Genomic DNA, 27130 nt, shown 5'->3' with positions numbered 1-27130 from the left:
TCCACGGACTCTTTCTTCTCACTTAATAACATAACTTTAATGGTCCCATTTTTTTTTTTTTTTTTCCATTTATTTATAAAGCACTTTACAAACTACACAGTAGCACCAAAGAATAAATACTACCAATAAAACTATCATAAAATACAATACAGCAATGACGTAAGATTAAAAAGCTTTAAAAAACACATAAGAACATATTTAAACGACCTTTAAATATGGTAATAGATGTAGAGAACCTAATATCAAAAGGAAGATTATTCCATAACCTCGGACCAGCAACAGAGAATGCATGATCACCTTTAAGCTTAAGACATGCCTGGGGGATATTCAACAGTAATTGATTAGCATATTTTAACATTTTGCCTGAATTATGTGGCTTAATGAGATCTACTACATAATCTGGGGCCATTCCGTGCTTTAAAAACATAATTGGATCCTGTATTGGACAGGCAGCCATCGCAGAGAGGCTAACAAGGGTGTAATTTGGTCCTTTTTTTTAAGCATTCATAAGCAGCCTCATCACTGCATTCTTCACAAGTTGAAGCCAAGAAATAGATGCTTGACATGCCCCAAAATAAAGGACATTACTCCACAGGTGACAGCCGTTGTGGATGACGAGTAATCTCCAACCCTCACACTAAATGATCTATTCTTAAGATAAGACCATTATTAGACAGTAAAACTTAATATTCTGTAAGAAAAGAAATTGACTTGAGAAGATTCTTATGTTAAAATAAGGGTTAACATATACATAAAACACTAACAAATATCCACCTTTATATTTATCTCGCACAAAGACACAAAATAACACTTCATTTTAACATTTACTCTCCCGGTCAAGTCTCATGCAAAATATGCTGGGAACTAGAAATCCTCTGCCCAGTTTCAGTTAACTAAACAAGAAATGTTCATATTGTCCCAACACAAATGGATTAAGTTAAGTGAAGATACTGTATATGTTTTAGTTGAATCAACTCAGTTAATTTAAGTTCACTTGGTTACATGATTTTTTTGAGTAAAATGAACACATGAGGATTGAGGAAAACTGTCAAAGGTGAATGTCCATTTTTCTGTTGGGGTTTATTTGCGAAAATAATAAACAAAATACACAATAAATTTCTATTGTACTGCCGATTGACTTACATGATTTATTAATGAGTCATTAGCTTTACATTAGTTGACTATAAGGTCTGTCATATACAGTATAACAAATAAATAATATTAAAAATAAAGCACTGAAATGTATTATTTTGCTAAATTAATGCTTTCTGTCAAATGTTATGTTCACTTTGCTTGGTAATTCATGTGCTCGGAACTAATAATTACAATATTTTTGACTCTGTATCTGTCAAGCTTGGATAACTGAAGAATTGGATATGATAAACATATTATTATTGACAAGTTTGTGATGTTACAACAAAACACTGAGCCACATTTTCTGCTTTTAAGCAATATTGGATGAGAAGTTGTCATGACTAAATTGATTATATTCACTCCACTTGAACACTGTATTGAACAATTAGCATCCAGGGTCAAAACTATCAGTTTTGCAAATATAACTCGATTCCAGGAGGATAAAATCAAGTCTTGACATACATTTCTTTTTTTTTTATTGAATATTCAGTTTTACAAGGAGTACATCACATTACAAAAGTATAATGGGTTGGGAATTTTGTTTCATGTTGAGTTTAAATGCAGGCTGATGATGCTTTGTGGATGGTGAACATATAGATATAGACACATAGAGCATGTTTATTGATCTGTGTTTCTGCACACACGTGTTCTCAACAAACAGTCTCTCTCTCTCTCTCTCTCTCTCTCTCTCTGTTTCCTAGAGTCAGGGTAAACTGAGCTTTATTGCCCTGACAAAGATCAGAAAGTGTTTTAGTACAGATGTATGAAATATTTAGAATAGATAATAGTGATAGAAATGCATTTATTTGACTAAATATAGGAAAGAACTAGTGACTTACATGTAAACACTCCAGACAATCTCAAACCCATTTAAAATGTCTGAGGAGTTAATCGAATGTGGTTTACTTCGAGTTGTAGTGTGATTTTCTTTTGTATGGTTCATTGTGAACACAAAGCGCTCCAGATTCACTTATTTACACATTAACATCCTTTTATTTTTCATTTAATTGAGATCTTATCACATCTCACTCAAGGTGCTTTCAAACTAGCACTTTTGGTGCGCACCCGGGTTCGAATGATGTCAAAGTTCGGTTTGTTTTGGATAATGTGAACGCTGTTTTTCAGAACTCGGGTGCGCACCCGTGTGGTCTGGGGTATGATTCGTGTGAACTCTGGTACAGTTCACAAGAGGTTTTAATAACACAGTGAAGCTGACATCTTTCTGAGTTGTTATCTAGTTAAAGTGATAAACAGCTGTCGCTTGTACTCACATTGATGACGCAATCGGACCTCGGTTCAGACCCAAATAATACATTGTAAACAGAGACCAACGGGGGCAGAGGTAACGAGTTCGGCCCAAGCAATCATACCAAGTGTGAAAACACCCTAAAAGGGCCCAAAATAGATCCACTTTCAGGACCAGGGACAGTGTGAATGCAAAGTGAGCTGTGTTCTTTTTTTTTTAGGTTTTTTTTTTTTTTTAAGACTTTTTAGTCCACTTAACAGGGTCTGAATTATTTTATTTTTATATAGAGAATGTAATAGTTTTTTTTAAGTATACAAGGGTGGCCCCCCCAAAAAATGGGGCCACATGGCGAAACAGAAGCACTGAAGTTTGCTGCCATTGAAAATATAACTAAATTATTTACTTATTTATTAGTAGGAAGTTGTTGCTCACGATGCCGTCACAGTGACGATATTTTGTTGTTTACATTTTGTTAAATCGTTAAATTGTCAGATTTTTTATGCCATTATGCAATCAGCAATCAAACACAGTGGGCCCTGTTCTTTTTTTAGTTTTTTTTTTTAGGGGGGGCCACTCTGTATTTTAATTTAATATAATTTTAATGAATTTAAAAGACACTTCGTTATACTGTATGGGAATACACTCATGAATATGTGTCTTAACAAACTTAAGCACACTTTGGAAAAGTATACTTATTTTTAAAGTCAGCTAAAGAATATTATTTGAAAAGTACATTTTAAAGAAATACAGTACTTTAAACAAATACCGTCTAACTTTACAAAAGCATATTTTAACAAAAGCTTTAGTGTGCTACTTGAAATTTTGTTTAAAGTCAACACATTTTCAATTGCACTTCAGTATGCTTTCAAAAACACACACTACATTATTTTATCGCACTGTGTAGAGTAATTAAAACTAAATACATTATTGTTAATTGTAGTGTATTGCTGCATAATATACAGTATTTCAAACCAGTAAGTTATTAAAATGCACTTAAGTATACTTCAAGGAGACACTTTAAATTGCATTATTTCTTAGCATGGTTTAGCATATTTAAACAAAAGTAAATATGCACATCAATAGTATTGATACTTCATTAAAAGTCAATATATATATATATATATAATTTAAATGAGTAAAATCTAAGGAAGTACACTTTTTTTTTTTTTTTTAGCAAGATTAAAACAAAAGCATACTTTTTTATATATATATATATAAAATTTATAGTGAACTCAATGCATATAACCCTAACCCTAACCCTCTCATACACGGAAGTAGTGTGAGCATTTTGCAGAATAATTTCCTATCTCTCAGGATCTTAAAGTTTGATTGACTAAGTCCTTTTGCTAATTAAATTTATATCAGAGCTCATTCCTGCCAAAGTACTGAAAGAAATGGACCAGTCCACTCACTGCTCACTAATGACTTTCTCTAAAGTGCTCTCTCTCTCTCTCTCTCTCTCTCTCTCTCTCTCTCTCTCTCTCTCTCTCTCTCTCTCTCTCGCTGTCATTGATCAGTTGTGTGGATGTTTAGAGCAGTAGGGTGTAGATATTACTCACTGTCATACAGATATGTGGGCTGATCATCACTGAACTCTCTATTGATATGATCTCCTCACATAAACCCTTGATACACTATACACAAAACAGCTGTAAAATGAATGCAAAGAAACCTCTCTTTTCAGTTTCCTAACATCTTCATTTTCGAAAGTATGCAGTTATGTAAAACGTTTTTGAAACACTCCGTTCTACTCATAGGATCTAAGATGTCACAGAAAGTATTTTAGGTGAGTGCAGACAGTTCAAAGCAGCTCAGATATTACATTTACTTAAACAAACTGTTTCTCTTTCTGATTTTTTTTAAGATAATCTACAAAATACATGGAACTGTTTTAATTCAAAGGAGCAAGTAAAATACTGTTTCCATGACAGGAGCCCGTTAAATAGTGTTTTTAATGTTTTTAAACTGTTTTCAGAGCATAAGTTAATTGTCTCTGTAGCAGAATGCTTTGCTTTTCTCTGCAAGGGGAACTTTATTGTCTGTTATTCAGAGATGTTGATGATGAATGTGCTCTCTGAACTTAAGTTCACATTAAATGTTTTTTGTAAACATGATGAAGTATGATGAGTTCTGGGAGAACTGTTACCGTGTCATGCAGGATGTGTTTGTGCTGTCAGTCTAAGGTAGGCAGGGTTTTGGGCAGAGCATCTTTGGTGTCACGTTATTCTTATGTTTTCCCCAAGGACTCTTAGTTTGAAGAGACTCAGTTTTGAAGTTTTGTGTCTTCCTCTTATGTCTGTTTTCCTGTTCTTTACCCTAACTGTATCCCAGGTGTTCATCATCTCCTTGTAATCCCAAGTGTATATATACCGTCTTGTTCTTTGCTCCTGTGTCGGTTCTTGATTGTATGAAGTGTGTTATTTATCAGTATACTGCTGTTTAGTTTGTGTTATCGTCATCGTTGTTTCCTCTTCTGTTGTTGATTATTAAAGTTCTGCGTTTGGATCCTCCCTCTCTCGTCTCTTCCCTGCACAAACTGTGACAGAAAACCGACCAACATTATGGATCCAGCAGAACGGATTGAGAGACTATCCCAAGGGCCCACTCCTGCAGTGGAGTCCTGCTGCATTTTTTGGAACCTGGCCTCTCAAGTGAACTGGCATGAGAGATCCCTCAGAGCCATGTTCTGGTTGGGACTTAGGGACCCTGTGAGGAAGCTGGTCCCTTTGGATTGCTATCGTCTGTCTCTTCAAGATTTTACAGTGCATCCGGAAAGTATTCACAGCGCATCACTTTTTCCACATTTTGATATGTTACAGCCTTATTCCAAAATTGATTAAATTCATTATTTTCCTCAAAATTCTACAAACAATACCCCATAATGACAACGTGAAAGAAGTTTGTTTGAAATCTTTGCAAATTTATGAAAAAAAATAAATAAAAACAATCACATGTACATAAGTATTCACAGCCTTTGCTCAATACTTTGTTGAAGCCTTTGGCACCAATTACAGCCTCAAGTCTATTTGAGTATGATGCTACAAGCTTGGCACACCTATTTTTGGGCAGTTTCTCCCATTCTTCTTTGCAGGACCTCTCAAGCTCCATCAGGTTGGATGGGGAGCGTCGGTGCACAGCCATTTTCAGATCTCTCCAGAGATGTTCAATCGGGTTCAAGTCTGGGCTCTGGCTGGGCCACTCAAAGACATTCACAGAGTTGTCCCGGAGCCACTCCTTTGTTATCTTGGCTGTGTGCTTGGGGTCGTTGTCCTGTTGGAAGATGAACCTTCACCCCAGTCTGAGGTCCAGAGCGCTCTGGAGCAGGTTTTCATCAAGGATGTCTCTGTACATTGCTGCATTCATCTTTCCCTCGATCCTGACTAGTCTCCCAGTTCCTGCCGCTGAAAAACATCCCCACAGCATGATGCTGCCACCACCATGCTTAACTGTAGGGATGGTATTGGCCAGGTGGTGAGCGGTGCCTGGTTTTCTCCAGACATGACGCTTGCCATTCAGGCCAAAGAGTTCAATCTTTGTTTCTCATGGTCTTAGAGTCCTTCAGGTGCCTTTTGGCAAACTCCAGGCGGGCTGTCATGTGCCTTTTACTGAGGAGTGGCTTCCGTCTGGCCACTCTACCATACAGGCCTGATTGGTGGAGTGCTGCAGAGATTGTTGTTCTTCTGGAAGGTTCTCCTCTCTCCACAGAGAAATTCTGGAGCTCTGTCAGAGTGACCTTCGGGTTCTTGGTCACCTCCCTGACTAAGACTCTTCTCCCCCGATCGCTCAGTTTGGCCGGGCGGCCAGCTCTTGGAAGAGTCCTGGTGGTTCCAAACTTCTTCCATTTACGGATGATGGAGGCCACTGTGCTCATTGGGACCTTCAATGCTGCAGACATTTTTCTGTACCCTTCCCCAGATCTGTGCCTCGATACAATCCTGTCTCGGAGGTCTACAGACAATTCCTTGGACTTCATGGCTTGGTTTGTGCTCTGACATGCACTGTTAACAGTGGGACCTTATATAGACAGGTGTGTGCCTTTCCAAATCATGTCCAATCAACTGAATTTACCACAGGTGGACTCCAATCAAGTTGTAGAAACATCTCAAGTGTGATCAGTGGTAACAGGATGCACCTGAGCTAAATTTTGAGTGTCATGGCAAAGGCTGTGAATACTTATGTACATGTGATTTTATTTATTTTTTTCTTATTTTTAATAAATTTGCAAAGATTTCAAACAAACTTCTTTCACGTTGTCATTATGGGGTATTGTTTGTAGAATTTTGAGGAAAATAATGAATTTAATCCATTTTGGAATAAGGCTGTAACATAACAAAATGTGGAAAAAGTGTGGCGCTGTGAATACTTTCCGGATGCACTGTATCTCTGAAATCTTAAGGACTGACCTTCTGCTCTCAGCTCCAGTGCTTCTAGCTCCAGTGGTTCCGGAGACCCCCTCGACAGAGGCCCCTCTGCTCCTAGCTCCGGTGGTTCTGGAGATCCCTTCGGCAGAGGCCCCTCTGTTATTCTTATGTTTTCCCCAAGGACTCTTAGTTTGAAGAGACACTTATTTTTGAAGTTTTGTGTCTTCCACTTATGTCTGTCTTCCTATTCTTTACCCTAATTGTATCCCAGGTATTCCTTGTCTTGCTATCCCAAGTGTATATACAGGTGCATCTCAATAAATTAGAATGTTGTGGAAAAGTTCATTTATTTCAGTAATTCAACTCAAATTGTGAAACTCGTGTATTAAATAAATTCAATGCACACAGACTGAAGTAGTTTAAGTCTTTGGTTCTTTTAATTGTGATGATTTTGGCTCACATTTAACAAAAACCCACCAATTCACTATCTCAAAAAATTAGAATACATCATAAGACCAATAAAAAAAACATTTTTAGTGAATTGTTGGCCTTCTGGAAAGTATGTTCATTTACTGTATATGTACTCAATACTTGGTAGGGGCTCCTTTTGCTTTAATTACTGCCTCAATTCGGCGTGGCATGGAGGTGATCAGTTTGTGGCACTGCTGAGGTGGTATGGAAGCCCAGGTTTCTTTAACAGTGGCCTTCAGCTCATCTGCATTTTTTGGTCTCTTGTTTCTCATTTTCCTCTTGACAATACCCCATAGATTCTCTATGGGGTTCAGGTCTGGTGAGTTTGCTGGCCAGTCAAGCACACCAACACCATGGTCATTTAACCAACTTTTGGTGCTTTTGGCAGTGTGGGCAGGTGCCAAATCCTGCTGGAAAATGAAATCAGCATCTTTAAAAAGCTGGTCAGCAGAAGGAAGCATGAAGTGCTCCAAAATTTCTTGGTAAACGGGTGCAGTGACTTTGGTTTTCAAAGAACACAATGGACCAACACCAGCAGATGACATTGCACCCCAAATCATCACAGACTGTGGAAACTTAACACTGGACTTCAAGCAACTTGGGCTATGAGCTTCTCCACCCTTCCTCCAGACTCTAGGACCTTGGTTTCCAAATGAAATACAAAACTTGCTCTCATCTGAAAAGAGGACTTTGGACCACTGGGCAACAGTCCAGTTCTTCTTCTCCTCAGCCCAGGTAAGACGCCTCTGACGTTGTCTGTGGTTCAGGAGTGGCTTAACAAGAGGAATACGACAACTGTAGCCAAATTCCTTGACATGTCTGTGTGTGGTGGCTCTTGATGCCTTGACCCCAGCCTCAGTCCATTCCTTGTGAAGTTCACCCAAATTCTTGAATCGATTTTGCTTGACAATCATAAGGCTGCGGTTCTCTCGGTTGGTTGTGCATCTTTTTCTTCCACACTTTTTCCTTCCACTCAACTTTCTGTTAACATGCTTGGATACAGCAATCTGTGAACAGCCAGCTTCTTTTGCAATGAATGTTTGTGGCTTACCCTCCTTGTGAAGGGTGTCAATGATTGTCTTCTGGACAACTGTCAGATCAGCAGTCTTCCCCATGATTGTGTAGCCTAGTGAACCAAACTGAGAGACCATTTTGAAGGCTCAGGAAACCTTTGCAGGTGTTTTGAGTTCATTAGCTGATTGGCATGTCACCATATTCTAATTTTTTGAGATAGTGAATTGGTGGGTTTTTGTTAAATGTGAGCCAAAATCATCACAATTAAAAGAACCAAAGACTTAAACTACTTCAGTCTGTGTGCATTGAATTTATTTAATACACGAGTTTCACAATTTGAGTTGAATTACTGAAATAAATGAACTTTTCCACGACATTCTAATTTATTGAGATGCACCTGTATATACTCCAAATGTATATATACCCTATTTTTCTTTGCTCCCATGTCAGTTCTTAATTGTATGTAGTGTGTTATTTACCAGCATACTGCTGTTTAGTTTGTGTTATCTTCATCGTTGTTTCTTCTGTTGTTGATTATTAAAGTTCTGCATTTGGATCCTCACTCTCTCGTCTCTTTCCTGCACAAACCGTGACAGTTGGTGTGGGTGGAATGATCACTGACAGCATTTTCATTGTCAAATTTGGTCCTGAGATAAAAGATGATTCATAATCCTAAATTACATCATTTTTACATTTTCCAATTCTTCAGGGGAGTTTCTTGGCTGCGTTCCACTTCAAAATTGTATCCCCTTCCCTCGCTAACTTCCCTCCATCTTATAGACTCGGATGCACGTCATTGCTTATGTTGTGCAAGTGCTCACTACTGGCGGAACCCGTGCAATGGGTTTAACTGGAAAACCATAAACCCTTGATCACTTTGAGCACATTTAAGGCTGATTGTGAAATTATGTAATGATTCTTGCACCTGAGAAGACAAAGTTTTCTTGATTGATGTAATCACAGATTCAGGTAAAGTTTCGTTGTAATTTCAGAGGCTTTTGTATAATCTTATCTGTTAAGAAAAATATATATTTTATTGGAATTAATTATTAGAAAGGATTAATCAAGTTTTACAAAAACAAAATGATAACATTACAATGAACATATAGGCTATGGTTGTGTAACAAACAGTCAGTTTAAGTTAGCTACAAGTAGTATGCTGTTAAATCCCAATATAACTTTTCTAAACTGCTTAATTGACCTAACTTCCATCATCAGGGGTGTAGAAACAATCTGAAAACTGGGGGACATATTCTAAATCTCATCAGCCTCTCTATACAATATTACATTTTCAAAGAATTTTTGATTTTTTTTTTTTAGAATATGTTTAGAATATATTAGAATATATTAAACAAAAGATTTATCATATAATTAAATGACTGTCAAACATTTCAATCATTGGTCCAGTTAACCAGAACCAAATAATCAAAGCACAAATAATAATAATAATAATAATAATAATAATAATAATAATAATAATAATAATAATAATTATTATTATTATTATAATTACTTACTGTCCGTGTCAAATATGATTTGCCTTCAATCTCTGTCGACAGTGCTGACCTGGTCACTGGTATTTTTTTTTCTTCTAAAATAGATATGCCTAAAACATCACCATTATCATTCATCTAAATTCAAAATAATAGCCAAACAAAAAACATGGAAAAGTAAAAAAAATAATATCATTGTTTAGGTGTACACAGATGAGCCAAAACATTATGACCACTCACAGGTGAAGCGAATAAAATTGATCATCTCCTAACAAGGCCACATTTCAAGGTCTGGATAAATTAAATGGTAAGTGAACAATCAGTTCTCGTAGTCAACGTGTTGAATGCAGGAGAAATGGGCAGGAGTAAAGACCTGAGCGACTTTGACAAGGGACAAATTGTAATGGCCAGACGACTGGGTCAGAGAATTTCTGAAACGGCAAGGCTTGTGGGGTGCTCCCAGTCACCAGTTGTGAGTACCTACTGACAGTGGTCAGAGGAGGGACAAACCACAGACATGGTAACATGGTGACATGGTGTTTTGGGGACCAAAGCTCATCACTGTGCAAGGGCAATGAAGGCTATCCCATCTGGTCTGAACTGACAGAAGGTCTACTGTGGCACAAGTCACAGAAAATTTTAATGATGGTTACAGGAGGAATGTGTCACAACACACAGTGCATCTCACCCTGCTGTGTATGGTCAGAGTGACCATGATGACCCCTGTCCACCGTTGAATGCGCCTACAATAGGCACACGAGCATCGGAACTGGACCTTGGAGCAGTGGAAGAAGTTCGCCTAGGTCCCGTTTACTTTTACATCACCTGGACAGACATGTATGTGTGCGTCGTTTACCTGGGGAAGTGATGGCACCAGGATGCACAGTGGGAAGACGACAAGCCAGTGGAGGGAGTGTGATGCTCTGGACAATGTTCCCTGGGTAGACGTCAATTTGACATGTGCCACCTACCTAATCATTGTTGCAGACCAGGTACACCCCTTCATGGCAGTGGTATTACCTGATGGCAGTGGCCTCTTTCAGCAGGATAATGCCACACTGCACACATTGTTCGGGAATGGTTTGAGGAACATTATGAAGAGTTCAAGGTGTTGACTTGGCCTCCAAATTCCTAGATCTCAATCCAATTGAGAATTTATGGGATGTGCTGGACCAACAAGTCCGATCCACTGTGGCTCCACCTCACAACTTACAGGACTTGAAGGATCTGCTGCTAATGTCTTTGTGCCTGATACCACAGGACACCTTCAGGGGTCTTGTAGAGTCCATGCCTCAGCAGGTTGGCACTGTTTTGGTGGCAGACAGAGGACCAACAGCATATTAGGCAGGTGGTCATAATGTTTTGGCTCATCGGTGTATACCGGGGGTGCTCACATGTCTAAATGAGATCTACTTTTTCATAATGTTATATGACCGAACGTGCTCAGTCAGTGCTGACCTGCCTGAAGACCTTTTTTCAAAATTTCAGAGGCTCCTGGGGCATATGGCATCCTCGGCGGTGGTTCTCCCCCTCGGATTGATGCATATAAGACCACTTCAGCACTGGCTGCAGACTCGAGTACCGAGGTGGGCATGGCGTTACGGCACCCGGCGTGTGACCATCACGCCACAGTGCCAGCATACTTTCAGCCCTTGGTAGGACCTGGCGTTTCTATGGGCAGGTGTTCCCCTAGAGCAGGTCTCAAGGTGCGTTGTGGTCATGACAGATGCCTCAAACTCGGGCTGGGGCACCGTGTGCAACAGGCAGGCAGTGTCGGGGCTCTGGATGGGGCCCCGACTCCAATGGCACATCAACTGCTTAGAGTTGCTGGCAGTATTGCTGGCCCTGAGGAGGCTCCGGTCATTGATTCAGGGCAAGCATGTGTTGGTCCGAACCGACAACACAGCAACCGTAGTGTACATAAACTGCCAAGGCAGCACACGCTCGCATCGCATGTCGCAACTTGCCCACCACCTCCTCCTTTGGAGTCAGCAGACCTTGAAATCTCTGCGAGCCACTCACCTTCCGGGCACCCTCAACTGTGCAGTGGACGCGCTCTCACGGCAGGTAATGCTCTGCGGGGAGTGGAGACTCCACCCCCACATAGTCCAGCTGATTTGGGAGAGATTCAGGTAGGCACAGGTAGACCTTTTCACCTCCCAAGACTCCTCTCACTGCCCCCTGTGGTACTCCCTGTCCGAGGCCCCCCTCAGCATGGATGCCTTGGCACACAGCTGGCCTCAGGGGCTACGCAAGTATGCGTTTCCTCCTGTGAGCCTCATTGCACAGACTCTGTGCGAAGTCAGGGAGGACGAGCAGCAAGTCCTGTTCATTGCACCATACTGGCCCATCCGGACTTGGTTCTCGGATCTGATGATCCTGACAGTAGCACCTCCCTGGCGCATTCCCCTGAGGCAGGACCTTCTCACTCAGGGGCAAGGCACGCTCCAGCACCCGTGGCTGGACCTCTGGAATCTCCACGTCTGGCTCCTGGATGGGACACAGTAGACCTAGCAGGTCTTCCGCCAGCGGTGGTAGACATGATCACTCAGGCCAGGGCTCCCTCTACGAGGCGGCTGTATGCCTTGAAGTGGCATCTTCTCACTAACTGGTGTTCTTCCCGTGGGGAAGACCCTCAGAGATGCGCCGTCGGGTCTGTGCTGTCTTTTCTTCAGGAAGGGATGGAGAGACCGCTGTCTCTCTCTACCCTGAAAGTGTACATTGCTGCCATAGCAGCTCACCATGATACACTGGATGGCAGTCTCTCATGACAGCGTGACCTGATCAACAGGTTCCTCAAAGGTGCGAGGAGATTGAATCCTCCTAGACCGCACCTGATCCCCTCTTGGGATCTCTCTGTGGTCCTACCTGCCCTACAGAGAGCCCCGTTTGAGCCCCTGGAGCAGGCCGAGCTCAGCACTCTGTCTCTAAAGACAGCCCTCCTGGTGGTGCTCACTTCCATCAAGAGGGTGGGGGACCTGCAGGTGCTCTCTGTTACCAGTGAATGCCTGGAGTTTGGGCCAGCACGTGATCTTGAGACCCCAGCCCGGTTACGTACCCAAAGTTCCCACCACTCCTTTTCAGGACCAGATGGTGAACCTGCAAGTGCTCCCTTCAGAGGAGGAAGACCCAGCCTTGTCGTTGCTGTGTCCAGTTCACGCCCTGCGCATTTATCTGGATTGCATGCAGAGCTTTAGATGCTCGGAGCAGCTCTTTGTCTGTTTTGGAGGACAGCAGAAGGGGAAAGCTGTCTCCAAGCAGAGGTTGGCCCATTGGATTGTGGATGCCATTTCTCTCGCATACCAGTCTCAGGACTTGCTGTGCCCCTTGGGAGTCCGGGCGCACTCCACTAGAGGTATTGCGTCCTCCTGAGCACTGGCAAGGGGGGCCTCTCTAGCAGAGATATGCAGAGCTGCGGGTTGAGCTTCGGCCAATACCTTTGCGAGGTTTTATAACCTACGCATAGACCCGGTTTTGACCTGAGTGTTACACAGTAAGAGCAGGTAGACCAGGCGTCCAGTTGGGTTTACCGCTTGCATTGCGCCTTCCCCCTTTTTCAAAGTGATAATGTGCGCTTTTTGTCCACAACAGTTCCCCGTACCGGTGAACTCCGGACACCTCTTTATTTCTTTAGCACTGTCTGGTGACGAACTCTGCGGAGGAGTAACACCACCAGGCCCAGTACTCGTGGTATTCCCCTTTTCAGGTGAGCCCATGTGCTTGGGCTCAGTGCTCCATGCGTGGTGATTCCCCTTTTGTAATCCCGTATGATGAGTTTCCACTGTTCGGTTTCCCCCATAGGTGAAACATGTGTTTCCCCTCATCAGAGCTTTCTCTATCTCAACAACTGTGCTGCATACCCTCTCTGTAGGTTAGGTTCAGGTGGAGTGCTTATAGAGATGATTGTGTGTTTCTGGTAAGAGAAACAGTCAGGAGAAGTAATCCCAGTTTACAAATTTTATAGAAGTTCTGTAAACAAGTTATGCACTTAAAAGTACATGTGACAGGGTATTTGTGTGGTGGGAATTATATACAGAAACGCTTATGATTTATTCCTGAACAGTCAAGCCAGCCTCTCATTCTCTCTCATTTCTGCATGCCCGTGCATTTCTGGGCATGTTATAGAATCCTACAGCATGAAGCAATATCAAGTTACACTTACATGTGTATGCAAATTAAGAGACGTGGTTAGGGCTTTCATACACAGCTGCCCCCAAATGTGTGTAAGGACATTTGAAACAGGGAGAAAGTCCTATTTAAGTATTAGATTGGGGGGTGTCACTATCAGTAAGTTTAGGGAGTGGGACTACACAAGATACAGGTCTCACATTTGTTCGATCCTGGACCTGAACTGCAGCCATCCTGATACGCTTATCAGGACCGGGAAAGATATTAGTCACCTTACCAACTGGCCAGAATGCTTGTGAGAGTTGTGGATCCACTATCAGTACCACTTGGCCTAGACTGAGTTCTCTAACATCTTTACGCCATTTTTGTCTCTCTTGAATATCTGGAAGGTAATGACAAATGACTCTAGACAAAAAGTGGTCGGCAAGTATTTGACTATATTTCCATCTCCGAGTTCCTTGGAGATTACTGGAATCATAGATTACTTGTTGAAGGGAGGAATCATGGAAACCCATAAGAAGAATGCTGGGCATTATAGAGTCTGGATCAGCCACATCTGAAAACAGAGGGCATTCATGATGCCCTCTACCTCAATGAGAACAGTACGGATGACACTCTCAGTGACTGTCTGATCCTTTAGGATAATCTTCAAGGCTTGTTTCACAGACTTGACCTCCCTTTCCCAAGCGCCTCCGAAGTGAGGTGCACTGGGTGGAATAAACTTAAAGGATATCTTCTGTTCTGCCAGTTTTTCCTTTAGTTGAGGGGTCATAACTTCATAGGCGTCTCTCATCTCTCTGTTGCTCTCTCCAACAAAATTTGTGCCATTATCAGAGTGGAGTTTAAATGGTTTGCCTCCGTTCATCGGCCAATCTTTACCATAAATGAACCAAAGTAGTCCATTCTAGTGGAATAGAATGGGGGCCTGTACAGTCGAATACCTGTTGGTGTGAGGTCTGCAATCTTGTGTATGTTAGGATGAGCACATCATTTCTGACAATCAATACAGTGGTGTTGATTTTTCTAGATGGATTCTCGTCCTCGTAGAATCCTGTACCATCTTCTCTCCGAAAACTCTTTCCAGCCCAGGATGGAGAAGGGACGCATCATAGTCCTTGATTAGAAGCTTAGTCAGTTTGTGATGTGGATCAAGCAAGATGGAATGTATGGCATCCATCTCCACATTCTTAGCATGATGTAGTCTCCCTCCAACCCTGACAAGACCATTAATTTTGTCATATTCAGGTGATAAAGAAGCTAATCTGCTGTTGGAGAGCAGTGTCAATCTGAGGTGAGAGCCTTAAACTCTTCAGGAAAAGAATCTCTTTGAGATTGTTGGAGTTTCTCAGCAGATGTGTAACTCACGACTTTGTCTGTTGGCTGTACAGAAGATGTAGCCGCCCTGTAAAGGGATGTCACTGTGGCCTTTAGTAGTTCCTGCCAGGTAGGAAAATGATTAATATCAGGAAGATGTTTATCAGAACTGATGCTCAAGTGCATGCAGCGTGCTGATTTCTTAAACTCTGTATCTGGCTCAGGATTGGCTACAGGCGCAGTTGGCCAGCATATCTCTGGTTGATTTAGGAAGTCGGGTCCTTTATTCCAAACGTAGTATACTTGGTTCCAAACATGTACACAGGGGGGTAGCTACAGTGGCCCAAGCATCTGCCCCTTTGCCCACATGGGCTGAGGTGCCCCTCTGGGTGAAATATATAAACCATAGGCCGACATTTATTAAATTATCAAATGATTAGTAATGTACACATTTGAAATTATGTGATTGTATTGTTGTGTTTTTGTATATAAAATCTCGCTGTTTATTTTGGACTGGTTTACAACTGCTGTTAGATAATCGGGTCTACCAGACCTTCCTTATCGTTTATAATCAGTAAAATATTCCTCTGTTAGAACATATGTCATTGAACATCTTCAAATAATACCTTTAAAAAAATTCCGTTCTAAATTACCTTTATTTACTTTAAACAAGTCACCAAACACGCCTCTACGAGTGATAAAACATATGTGCGTTGGCACGGAAACTCGCATAAGCGCAAATTTACGCTTTTCAGTTTAAACTGGACCCGAGTGATACAACCGATCCAGAAAAACACAATCTTTTCAACTTTAAAGTTTGTTCGAGTCCTTTATGGCAATAATGAAAAATATTGGTACCAGGAAAAATCTTGCAGGTAAAAGTGAAATTCATAATTGTTTTTCAGTTGTCTCCACAGAATGATTATACTGTAGATGTGATACATTAATATGTTTCTGATTTAATGCTATCAGACTTTGGGTCTGTAAATTAAAATGAGCAATTTCTCATCCTAATTTTGTGTTCAGTTTTAAAGGGTTTATTAATTTATCCAGAAAAAAACTGAATATTTTTCTCTTTTTTCAGTGTTGTTGCTTTATTAATATTCCCTACAGTTTTATATGTACGAATCAAATGCAATCTGTGGTTATTTATATAATAATTATTATATTAGTAGATACCATGTGCCCCCTTTGTTTTTCCTTGATATTTTTAAATCATTATAAAGTGAATCTGGACTTTATATGTGTCAAACGATCATGTGTTCACTCTTTATATGTACAGCAAGGTTTAACCATGGATTTAACAAATAAAAAATACTTGCCCTGCATCAAGTGAGATTTTGTCCAATATATATATATTAGACGAAATCATGTTTAATGATCCTAAAACAAAGAAAAATTATTTAATTCACAAATTACACTGCCTTTAAGATTTTATTTTTATTTTTATGTACAATCATTTATAGCTTTTTTTTTTTTTTCATGAATGCAGCAAGTGATGTCGGAAGATGTTATCTGCAACCAGTTTCACTCCTCATTAAGGTGTTGCTTTGGCTTTGGGAAACTGACCAGCAGTTATGTGCCACTTTATCCCGAAGCAGAAATCTAAAGCAACAGGTTGTCGATTAAGTGAGATAATTCCGCTGTGAAATTCTCTATGCGAGAGCAGAAATCTTTACTAATCAAATGCTCAGTTGTACAATGGAGGCATGAAATCAGAATGCTCCGCCTGCAAATTAGAACACACTGATCTGCAAGATCACACGTTTATTGGTTTTGACACAGGGATTTTTTGTGTGTGTTCGCCGGGATTCAAGGAAAAATGCATTGCCAATATACAGTATTATTAAGCTTACATATTCAATTGAGGTTGCTCTAACGTTTGCAACCCTGCAGAACCGGGCCTGCATCTAGCTGGCAGCTGCACTGACATGATGGCAAAACAACAAGATACCTTACTTACAGTATCTATTAATTTATTATCGAATAGTAGTGTAGCCTACTAGCTCACCTTTTGCTGCACTACCATGTTTGCGTAGCACATCCTCGTGCTCTGTGGCAATGTGACGCGTACGATTCCAAAAGGAATATTTGCTAATTCTCACGGTCTCTCCACACTCCCTTTCGATTTCCTCTTTCTTAACTTTGAGTTATACTTTGCATTTATTGAGGTTATAAGGTTTGCAACTTCACTAAAACAATGTTAGAGCTCCATAACCTCAGGCCTATTGCTTATTTCGCAGATTCCCAAACCAGCATACCACGAAGCACATTCTGGGTTGAGTGAGTGGCATTGAGCGGCCTGAGAGAGCGGAGCGGATTATTCAAAAAGGCACTGTCCGCTCAGGTGAAATTATCACCGCTCTGCTCTCGCTCTGCTCACATGCTCTGACAGTCAGTGAACATTTTCACTAAATAAACATTAGATTTCAGTTTGGTTCTCATCAAATCTTATCGTATGCTTTCATAACAATCATGAGTCTCATGAATAATTTATTCGACTTCTGAATTATACTTTTGTGTTCTTTTGAAGCTTGAAGAGGTGGTCACCATAAACTGCCATTGTATGACATCACTGAGCACAACATTTATTCACAATTTCTCCCTTTGTGTTCAGAAAAAGAAAGAAAGTCATATAGGGTAATAACAACACAGGGGTGAGTAAACAATTACTGAATATATAAAGATTACTATCCCTTTTAAAGATTACTCAGTTTAATGTGATGTAAGTTAAGTTATGAAATTTGAATGCATAAATAAAAAAAATAAAATAAAAAAAGTGTAACTTTTGTAACTTTGACATGGTTACCTTGATGACATATTTAAATCAGCAGAATTTGGAACAACAAATAAGAATTTGCTGTGTGTGTGTGTGTGTGTGTGTGTGTGTGATTTACTTGTGAAACCAAATAAAGCATTTTACTGTGTCACGGTGCATGAAGCTCTTTGGACAGTTTTACTTCCTCTTTAGTTCACTTCAGTTCTGTCACAAGAGCTCAGATCAACTCTAACAGACGATTCATTCAATACAAAAACACACAACAATATAAAAGAATCAAAGAGTTCAGTTGTAGCTGAAGTGGACACTTAAATGATACATTTCTATTATATTAAACACACAAGACATTCAAATACACTCTTGGTCTTGTGTTTCTGCATATTGGAACACACACACGTGTAATAATGGCAAATGATCTGAAGTGTTTGTCTGTGAACAGGAAGTTGGTTGAGCAATTTCAAAAGTACCATCCACGTGCCCGTGTGTGTGTGTGTGTGTGCAAATGGCAAACATCTCTCATGTATCATATAGAGATGAACAGGAAGCTGCTGGTGTCTCTGTGAGCGGAAGTGAGCGCTGCAGATTGTCGCATTGCTCTATTTGTATAGACAGAAAAGTGAACAGGAGAGGAGCAGAGAAGAGGTGTCTGTGAGGAGATCAGGAGCTGATGGAGACTGAAGGAGATGTGGGAGATGTTTCTGTGGAGGAATCTCCTTCCAGTCCAGTAGAGGCCGAACATGTGGTACGATCATCTGAGCTGTTGTGTTGTGATGTTCTACAGCTGAAGTGTTTCATGTTATAGATTGAAACCAGTAACAGATGGGTTTTGTTTGCTGTATATCCTTCAGAACACAGTTTCTTTAAAGGCTCCTCTAGAATTAAGAATCATTTTCTGACTGTACTGGATTCTTGAGTTGCTATATGGTTCTTTTGAGATAAATACTTTTCTTGATGGGAAGCAGCTTTGAAACTGTTTGTTAAGCTACAAGCTACTCATAACTTTCTTAAAGTACAGTCAAGCTACTCTTTAAGAAAAAAAAGAAAGAAAATAAAATAAAGAAGAAAATATTTTTAAATATATAACCATCAGATTATAGATATAATAATATCACCTGACATTTAACAAGGTGACAACATTACAGTAAATTAAACATATACATTTATACTTAATATAAACGAATAAAACTAGAAAGCACCCTATATATTTAAGTTGAAATGTGATAATAAATGTTTGCAATTACCTAAATACTCCAATTAAAACAGCAAAAGTCCCTTTAAAGGCCCCGGCACACTCACAGAGAAGTCTTGATTACATTCTGCATTCATGACGCTAATGTGCTAACATGCTATATGCATCCATAATATGCACCGGACACACTCTATTATTGTAATTTATGATGGCACTGATACTACTGCAAAGATGAGCGTATAAAAGAGTGTTAATGTGCAGAATAAAGAAAAGAATGATGATCATGGCATATCTTACTTTGGGCAGATGGCACATGAGTGAATGGGCACTTGAGAGTATTTGAGTAGATTTGATTCCTTTTGTAGGCTAATTAAACCAAAAATATTGCATGACATGTTCTTGTACAATAAACAACGTTAACAGAATTAGCTGTCGGCCTCAAAGTAGGTAAAGCTCCAGGTCACACCTAACAATGACGTGGACCAATGGCAGTAAGAAGATGTTTAACATTGGTAAGAAGTTTTCCTGAAAGTTCACCCTGGTAACCTGTTACGGTCCACCAAAGCGAACACAAAAACACCTTCGTTTTGGCCATAATTTGTTCTAAATGACATCACACCCATTTGTTCTTTGATTTCGTAAGAAGTGTGCATGGGCCTTAAGGCTGTGCGGGGCTCAAGTGAATCAGTGAATCATTTACGTGAACCCTCTGAACCAGGGGTTCTTAAACTTTCTCGTCCCAGGACCCAAATTAGAAATTTTGTGCTTACCTGGGACCCACACTTACAAAAACGTGCAATACGCTGTATTTGCTATATCCTTTAATTTATTAACTTTTCTATGACTAAAACAATTGTGATATAGACTCTTACAGAAAGCATTATGATGCTTTCACAGACTATTTTTAACTCAAACTAAACTGATCATGCACACAAACTTGCACACTCTCAAATTGTAGAAATAAAGAAGCCTATGTTGAGACATGGAAAGCATCATATTTTGTAACCCTTACAAATGTACCATTGCAACTATAGTTTCTGCCCAAAATGTCATAGTTATAAAGTTATTGTTTATTAAATAAGCAAAGATAAACAAAACTGGTGGGAACTTTTAGTCAGCAAAGATAGAAAGATTCTGCTAGCTTTTTACTCAGTTTAAGGATGATACCGTATGAATTTCAAGTTTTATAGGCCTGGAAACAATAATTGCAGTAACTATGGTATTTTGGCAGAAAATAGGTTGCCATAGTAAATTGTTCATACATCTGTGAATAATAGTTTCAAAAGAACAGATAAGATCAATAAATTAATGTCAAGCTGACATCACTCGTCATACTAATGTCTTTTTATTTAATGACTGAACTATGAAAAATGTACTGTGTGACACACAACAGTACAGAGCAATGGTTCAACAACAACTCACTTATCCCACTTTGATATAGTGATCGTGTATTTCTGCTTATCTTCCACTACATTGATACTTAACTATTTTCCTGACTTGATCTTTTCGTCTTATTCTGGCAGACTTTTTGCGGCTTTCTCTAGAGCTGTGGGTGCCACGTATGGAGATGTCGTCATCTTATGAGCATCTCATTACTTTGAACTTGCCCACATTACGCTTTGTTGGCACTCCTTGTGCTTTCTGATACTTTGCAATCAATCTGTTTGGCGAATGTGGATGGCAACCATTGGCCGCATCACCTCCACACCTGACGTGCCTCCACCTCGCTTGATGTCATGGTGAATCAATTTGACTATATAAGAAATATAAAAATTCAGATATTCTGATTAATTGCAATCTTCATTTGTTCATGTGTAAATGCCAAGACTGATTTTATTCTAAAGTTTACTTCAGTTTTGGTTGTGTTGATTATTAAATCTGTTAAATAGCAACTGAACCAAATCATTTGGGTGTTTTTGTTATGTACCAAGTTAGAAGGTTTCCTATATTGTTAACAGCTTTAGCTGAGAATTTGTTTAATATGTAAGCAAAATGGACATTATATATTAGAATCGAATCAAATCCTATCAGAATCAAATAAAATCAAGAGCTGGTGAATCAGAATCAAATCAAATCTCGAAATCGGTATTGATACCCAGCCCATTTGAGTTGCTATATTGTTCATTGTCCATGAAATTGTCCTTTAAATCAGTGTTTTGGTTTCGTGACGCCCTTATGGGCTCTTTGAAGCATCTTCAAAAGACCTCAGGACCACAGAGAGGTTCTCCAATGGCATTAAGCTGTAAAATCTGTGTATTTTGTAAGTGACCTGATCGCAGCAGAACTTCCGTGTCGAGTCACAGAACTATGTCTCTGGTCTGTATCTGTGTTTTCAGGAAGACTCCTGCAGTTGGTAAACGGATATAGCTCAGTGTTTTTGTGTCATACTGAGTCTGGTATCTCTATTTACACGGTCCAGACGTTTATTGGAATAAACTATAAAGTGTAGTAGTGTGATATAGTTCAGTTCTGGTTCCTCTCAGTCAGTATTCACTTCATTAAATCATTAAACATGAAAGAGAACTTTGGTTGTTCAGTGTTAAAGCGTTCTAGAAAACAAAAGTGAGGCATTGTGTTGCTGAGTTCCTCTGCATCATCAGCGTACCACAGCGCTGGTCTTTGTTTACTGTACAAGTATGATTACTCATTAAAGATCATAAGCAAATACAACAGTTTTGATATGAGTATGCAAGTATTTTACAGACACCAGATTTGACATTGCATAAATAGAAACAATGAAAAAACAGCACAGACCTGTATTTTTAAGGTTTGCGATGATAAAGGGGAGATTTCATGGACATGCTCTGAAACTATGAAAGAGTTTTTCAGAACTTCCTCTTCAGTCCAAAAACAAAAAAGAGCATTTATTGAAACTAAACTGGAAAAACAACCTATTCAGTAATCAATCTAATTATGACATCACAATCATGAGCTCAATAACATATAAATGTTCACATTACTTGGATTGTGTGTTACTAATTTTACATCACTCTAATAATTCTGATTCTAATTTTGTTCTGCCTCACTTTGTCTTGCACAAACACACACAGAAACTGATCTTGAATGTTTGACGTTTGAGATGCCAGTGTGAACAGGTGGTGCGTTTGTATCCTGCTGTGGGCGAGTTATTTATGGTCACACTGAATCAATCTGTACCAGCATCATTAGTCCTTAAAGGGATACTTCACCCCAAAATGAAAATTCTGTCATCATTTACTTTTCTGTCAATCCAAACCCATATTTGTGTCTTTATTTTGTTGAGTCTTTACGTTCAGTCTGTCTGCTTTGACCTTTGACCCTTCTCTCTTTTGCAGGACTCAGACGGTCTGTCTGTTCTGGAGCAGTTGGGTTTGGATCAGAACTGCTCAGATTTGTCAGACTCAAACGTGCAGCAGCGATTGGACGAGCAGCGTGAGAGGATTCGCAGGGAGATTCGCAAAGAGCTGAAGATAAAAGCGGGTGCAGAAAACCTACGGCGGGCGACAACTGACAAACGCAATGTGCAGCAGGTGGAGAGTCAGTTACGCAGCTCCACCCGCAAACTCGACTCGCTGCATGCTCAACTGCAGGAGCTGGACGCACATATCGTCGTCAAGGGTCACGATGAGGGCAAAGGTCAGGGGTCACCAACTCTTTACTCATCATTTATTATGTCGCTCCGCTCAAGCCAAGGAGAATTAGGAGTGTTTCACAGCTTTGGTTAAATGACGTCACCCGCGCTCTCAGATAAGAGTGCAGAAAAGCTGAGTGCAAGTGGAAACGAGACAAGCTTCAGGTCTCTTTTGATATTTTAAAGGAGTGTTTAACTAACTATCAGAGAGCTGTAAGGAAGCTAAAGCCAAGTTTTTCTCTACATTAATTTCTGATAATGCAAATCGACCAAAAAGTTTTGTTCAAAACAATTGATTCTGTTTAAAACCCAACTAAACTGTGAGAACTGTGAAACATTTTTAAACTTCTTTACTCACAAAATTGAGCAGATTAAAGGTGCGATTGTACCTTCACAATTTGATCAACCACTAATTCCTTCCCTGTCCAGCTCCCTGACTCACTTTGAACCAGTTTCATCAGCACAGTTAGCAGATGTAGTCTCCAAGATGAAGTGTTCCAGTTACAAGCTGGACAGTCTTTCTCCACGCCTTCTTAAATAAGTTTTCAGTGTGACAGCTATAATTAACAGCTCATTAGCAAGTGGAGTTGTTCCAGACCAATCTCCAAACTGCCTTTATATTTCCAAGATTTTGGAGAGAGTTGTTTATTCACAGCTCTACTTCTATTTAAATACATTTAACATTTTAGATACATTTCAGTCTGGTTTCAGACACTTGCACAGCACTGAATCTGCATTGTTGAAGGTCACTAATGATATTTTACTCTCCATGGATTCAGGTTCACCTGTCATCTTAGTTTTATTAGATATCAGTGCCGTGTTCAACACAATCGACCATAATGTTCTCCTCAATCGTCTAGAATGTATGGTTGGCATCCAGGGGATCCCCAGTGGTTTTCCTCCTATCTAAGAGAAAGGACGTTCTCTGTGAATTTAGGTAATTTTTCTTCTACTTCGGCTCAGTTACAGTGTGGTGTCCATCAAGGGTCAATCTTAGGACCCTTGTTATTTTCGCTGTATATGCATCCTCTGAGCTCTATTTATTATAAGTACAGCATATCTTATCACTGTTATGCTGACGATTCCCAGTTTTATTTCCCAGTGAGTGTAGACAAGAATTGTTAATCTGAGAATACCCTAAATTGCTTCAAAAATATTAAACATTGGCTGGCAAACAATTTCTTACAATTAAATGAAAGCAAAACCGAAGTTCTGATTTTAGGTTCCTCCATGTCCACCTTACCTGGCCTGGTGGCCCAGTTGGGTCCTCTGTCGTCGAATGTACAAGATCATGTGAGGAGTCTTGGAGTGATTTTAGACTCATTACTTTTCAATAAGCAGATCAGTGCTGTTGTCAAGGGTAGCTTTTTCCACCTGAGATCTATCGCTAAAATAAAACATTTTCTTTCCCATAAAGACTTGGAAATTGTGATCCACTCACTTATTTCATCAAGGTTAGACTATTGCAACTCATTGTACATTGGTCTGACCCAAACTGCATTATCCCGCCTACAGCTTGTTCAAATTACGGCAACTAGGCTTTTAACAGGGTCAAGAAAGAGAAATCACATTTCACTGTTTTTAGCATCTCTACACTGGCTTCCAGTGAAATTCAGGGTCGATTTGATTATTATTGTCTACAAGGCAATATCTGGTCTCGTGCCCCAATATATCAGTGACCTTCCAAACCCTTACTCCCCAACCAGAGTGCTCAGGTCTTTTGATCAACTTCTATTGAAGGTTCCTCATTGCCGCTATAGATCTAAGGGTGACCGTGCCTTTCTGTGATAGGTGCTAATCTATGGAATAGTCTCCCTTTCCATGTGAGGTCAGTTTCATCATTAGCCATTTTTAAATCTTCTTTAAAAACATTTTTTTATTCTGTGGCTTTTGAATAGATCATTGAATAGGTTAAAATGGATTAATACATGATGTTGTATTTAAATGTTTTTATTTATTTTATTATGTTTATATTTAAATTTAAATCAGTCTGTTTTTATATATTTTGTTTGTTTGATCTGTAAAGCACTTTGGGTCAACTTCTGTTGTTTTTAAATGTGCTCTATAAATAAAGGTTGACTTGACTGTAAATAAAGGACATTTATGTGTTTATTTCTCAGAAGTGTTATAATAACACAGTAATGTTTTCCAGTAACAATAACCCATTCAAGAAATTAACCAGTCAGATGTTTGGTTTACAACAGTCTCTTGTAACATGATGATGCGTAGTCATATCTAGATTTACAACCCACATAATCCTGTTAGACAGTGATATCACATGATCTGAATGTTTGACCGTCTCTGACCTCTAGATGACATTCAGTCTCTTGGGTCAACGGGTCGCTCCTCTGCCAATCAGGACCGGATTAAAGCTCTGGAGCGACAGCTGAACATTGAACTGAAGGTCAAACAGGGAGCAGAAAACATGATCCCCATCTACGCCAACGGAGTAACCAAGGTAACACACATAAAGTCGATCTATCTATCCATCCATCCATCCATTCATCTCTCACCTCTCTCTCTTTCAGGATAAGAAGTTGCTTCAGTCAGCTCAGCAGATGTTGCAGGACAGTAAGACGAAGATTGACATCATCCGTATGCAGATCCGTAAAGCCATGCAGGCCACAGAGCAGACAGACGAGTCTCAGGGTATGTCTCACTGCTACACAACTGTCCTGTCTTACTGCCTCAGAGATATAAAAACCAAAAATCTAACCTTTAATTGAAGTTAAACAATTGAAACAGAGGAAATATCTCATTATTAAATAAATATTTTTCTCAAAAAATGCATTGGCCATAATTATTGGCACCCTTTTATTCAATACTTTTTGCAACCTCCCTTTGCCAAGATAACAGCTCTGAGTCTTCTTTTATAATGCATAATGAGGTTGGAGAACACCTGGCAAGGGTTCTGAGACCATTCCTCCATACAGAATCTCTCCAGATCCTTCAAATTCAGAGGTCCGTGTTGGTGGACTCTCCTCTTCTGTTCACCCCACAAATTTTCTATGGGGTTCAGGTCAGGGGACTGGGATGGCCATGGCAGAACCTTGATTTTGTGGTCAGTGAACCATTGTTGTGTTCTGATGTTTGTTTTGGATCATTGTCCTGCTGGAAGATCCATCTAGGGCCCATTGTAAGCTTTCTGACAGAGGCAGCCAGGTTTTGATTTTTTATCTGTTGGTATTTGATAGAGTCCGTGATGCCATGTATCCGAGCAAGATGTTCAGGGCCTCTGGTAGAAAAACAGCCCCACAACATTAAAGATCCAGCACCACATTTAACCGTGGGCATTGGGTGCTTCTTCATCTCTGTGTGCGCCAAACGCATCTGTGGTGTTTGATGCCAAAAAGCTCTTTTTATGTTTCATCTGACCATAGAACCCAGTTGCATTTGAAATTCCAGTAGTGTCTGGCAAAATGAAGACGCTTGAGTTTGTTATTGGATGAGAGCAGAGGTGTTTTTTCTTAAAAACCCTCCCAAACAACTTGTGGTTATGTAGGTGATGTCTGATATTTTTTGTTTAGACTTTCTGACCCTAAGACCCAACTAATTTCTGCAGTTCTCCAGCTGTGATCCTTGGAGATTCTTTGTCCACTTGAACCATCCTCCTCACTGTGCGTGGAGACAATATAGACACGTCCTCTTTCAGGCCGATTCTTAAGATCTCCAGTTGATTGGAACTTGTTAATCATTGCCCTGATGGTGGAAATGGGCATTTTCAATGCTTTAGCTATTTTCTTATAGCCACTTCCCATTTTGTGAAGCTCAACAACCTTTTACCACACATCAGAACTATATTCTTTAGTCTAACCCACTGTGATTGATGATTAAGGGAATTTGGCCTGTGTGTTCCCTCATATTTATACCTCTGTGAAACAGGAAGTCGTGGCTGAACAACTTCATGTTCCTAGTCACCCAGGTGCACTAAAAAATGTCAAATATGAATAGGAATATACTTCAGATATATTTAACTCATAAGAATTTCTAGGGGTGCCAATAATTGTGGCCAACGTGTTTTTGAGAAAAATATTTCTTTAATAAAGAGATATTTCCCCTCTTTCAGTTGTTTTCAATTAAAGGTTCGATTTTTGTGAATTTTTTGAATGAAAGATCAAAAGGGTAAATAGTGCAGATTTGTTTTCACAGATTTTTTGCTCATATTTACCAAGGGTGACAATGTTTTTGGCCACCACTGTAGTTTGATTAAATACGATTATGAAGTGTGTATAAAAATAAGTAATTAAATAATAATTGTATTTATAAACCCAGTGAGCAAGCCGAAGGCGACTGTGGAACACAAAACTCCATAAGATGTTGGTTAATGGACAAAAATAACCTTGAGAGAAACCAGACTCACTGTGGGGGCCAGTTCCCCTCTGACTAAACAA

The 27130-nt window shown here is 39.8% G+C and overlaps 1 protein-coding gene across 6 annotated transcripts in view; it reads left to right on the top strand.

Moving 5' to 3' along the window:
- Positions 1-27130, top strand: part of pkn1b (protein kinase N1b) — a 70817-nt gene that overhangs the window by 9759 nt on the left and 33928 nt on the right. For 3 of the 6 annotated variants that reach the window (XM_051715828.1, XM_051715824.1, XM_051715823.1), the window contains exons 1-4: positions 18485-18682; positions 22444-22744; positions 25052-25197; positions 25268-25388. In XM_051715828.1, the coding sequence (XP_051571788.1) occupies positions 18608-18682; positions 22444-22744; positions 25052-25197; positions 25268-25388 (643 nt within the window). In that variant the 5' untranslated portion in view covers positions 18485-18607. Of the gene's footprint in view, positions 1-18484; positions 18683-20652; positions 20869-22443; positions 22745-22770; positions 23677-25051; positions 25198-25267; positions 25389-27130 lie in introns of those variants that run through there. The other 3 variants (XM_051715826.1, XM_051715825.1, XM_051715827.1) reach the window with 3 other exon arrangements.

The sequence above is a fragment of the Myxocyprinus asiaticus genome, chromosome 14 (genome assembly GCF_019703515.2).
Source record: "Myxocyprinus asiaticus isolate MX2 ecotype Aquarium Trade chromosome 14, UBuf_Myxa_2, whole genome shotgun sequence".
In the NCBI taxonomy this organism is placed as follows: domain Eukaryota; kingdom Metazoa; phylum Chordata; class Actinopteri; order Cypriniformes; family Catostomidae; genus Myxocyprinus; species Myxocyprinus asiaticus.
This window is presented reverse-complemented; position numbering and strand designations above follow the sequence as displayed.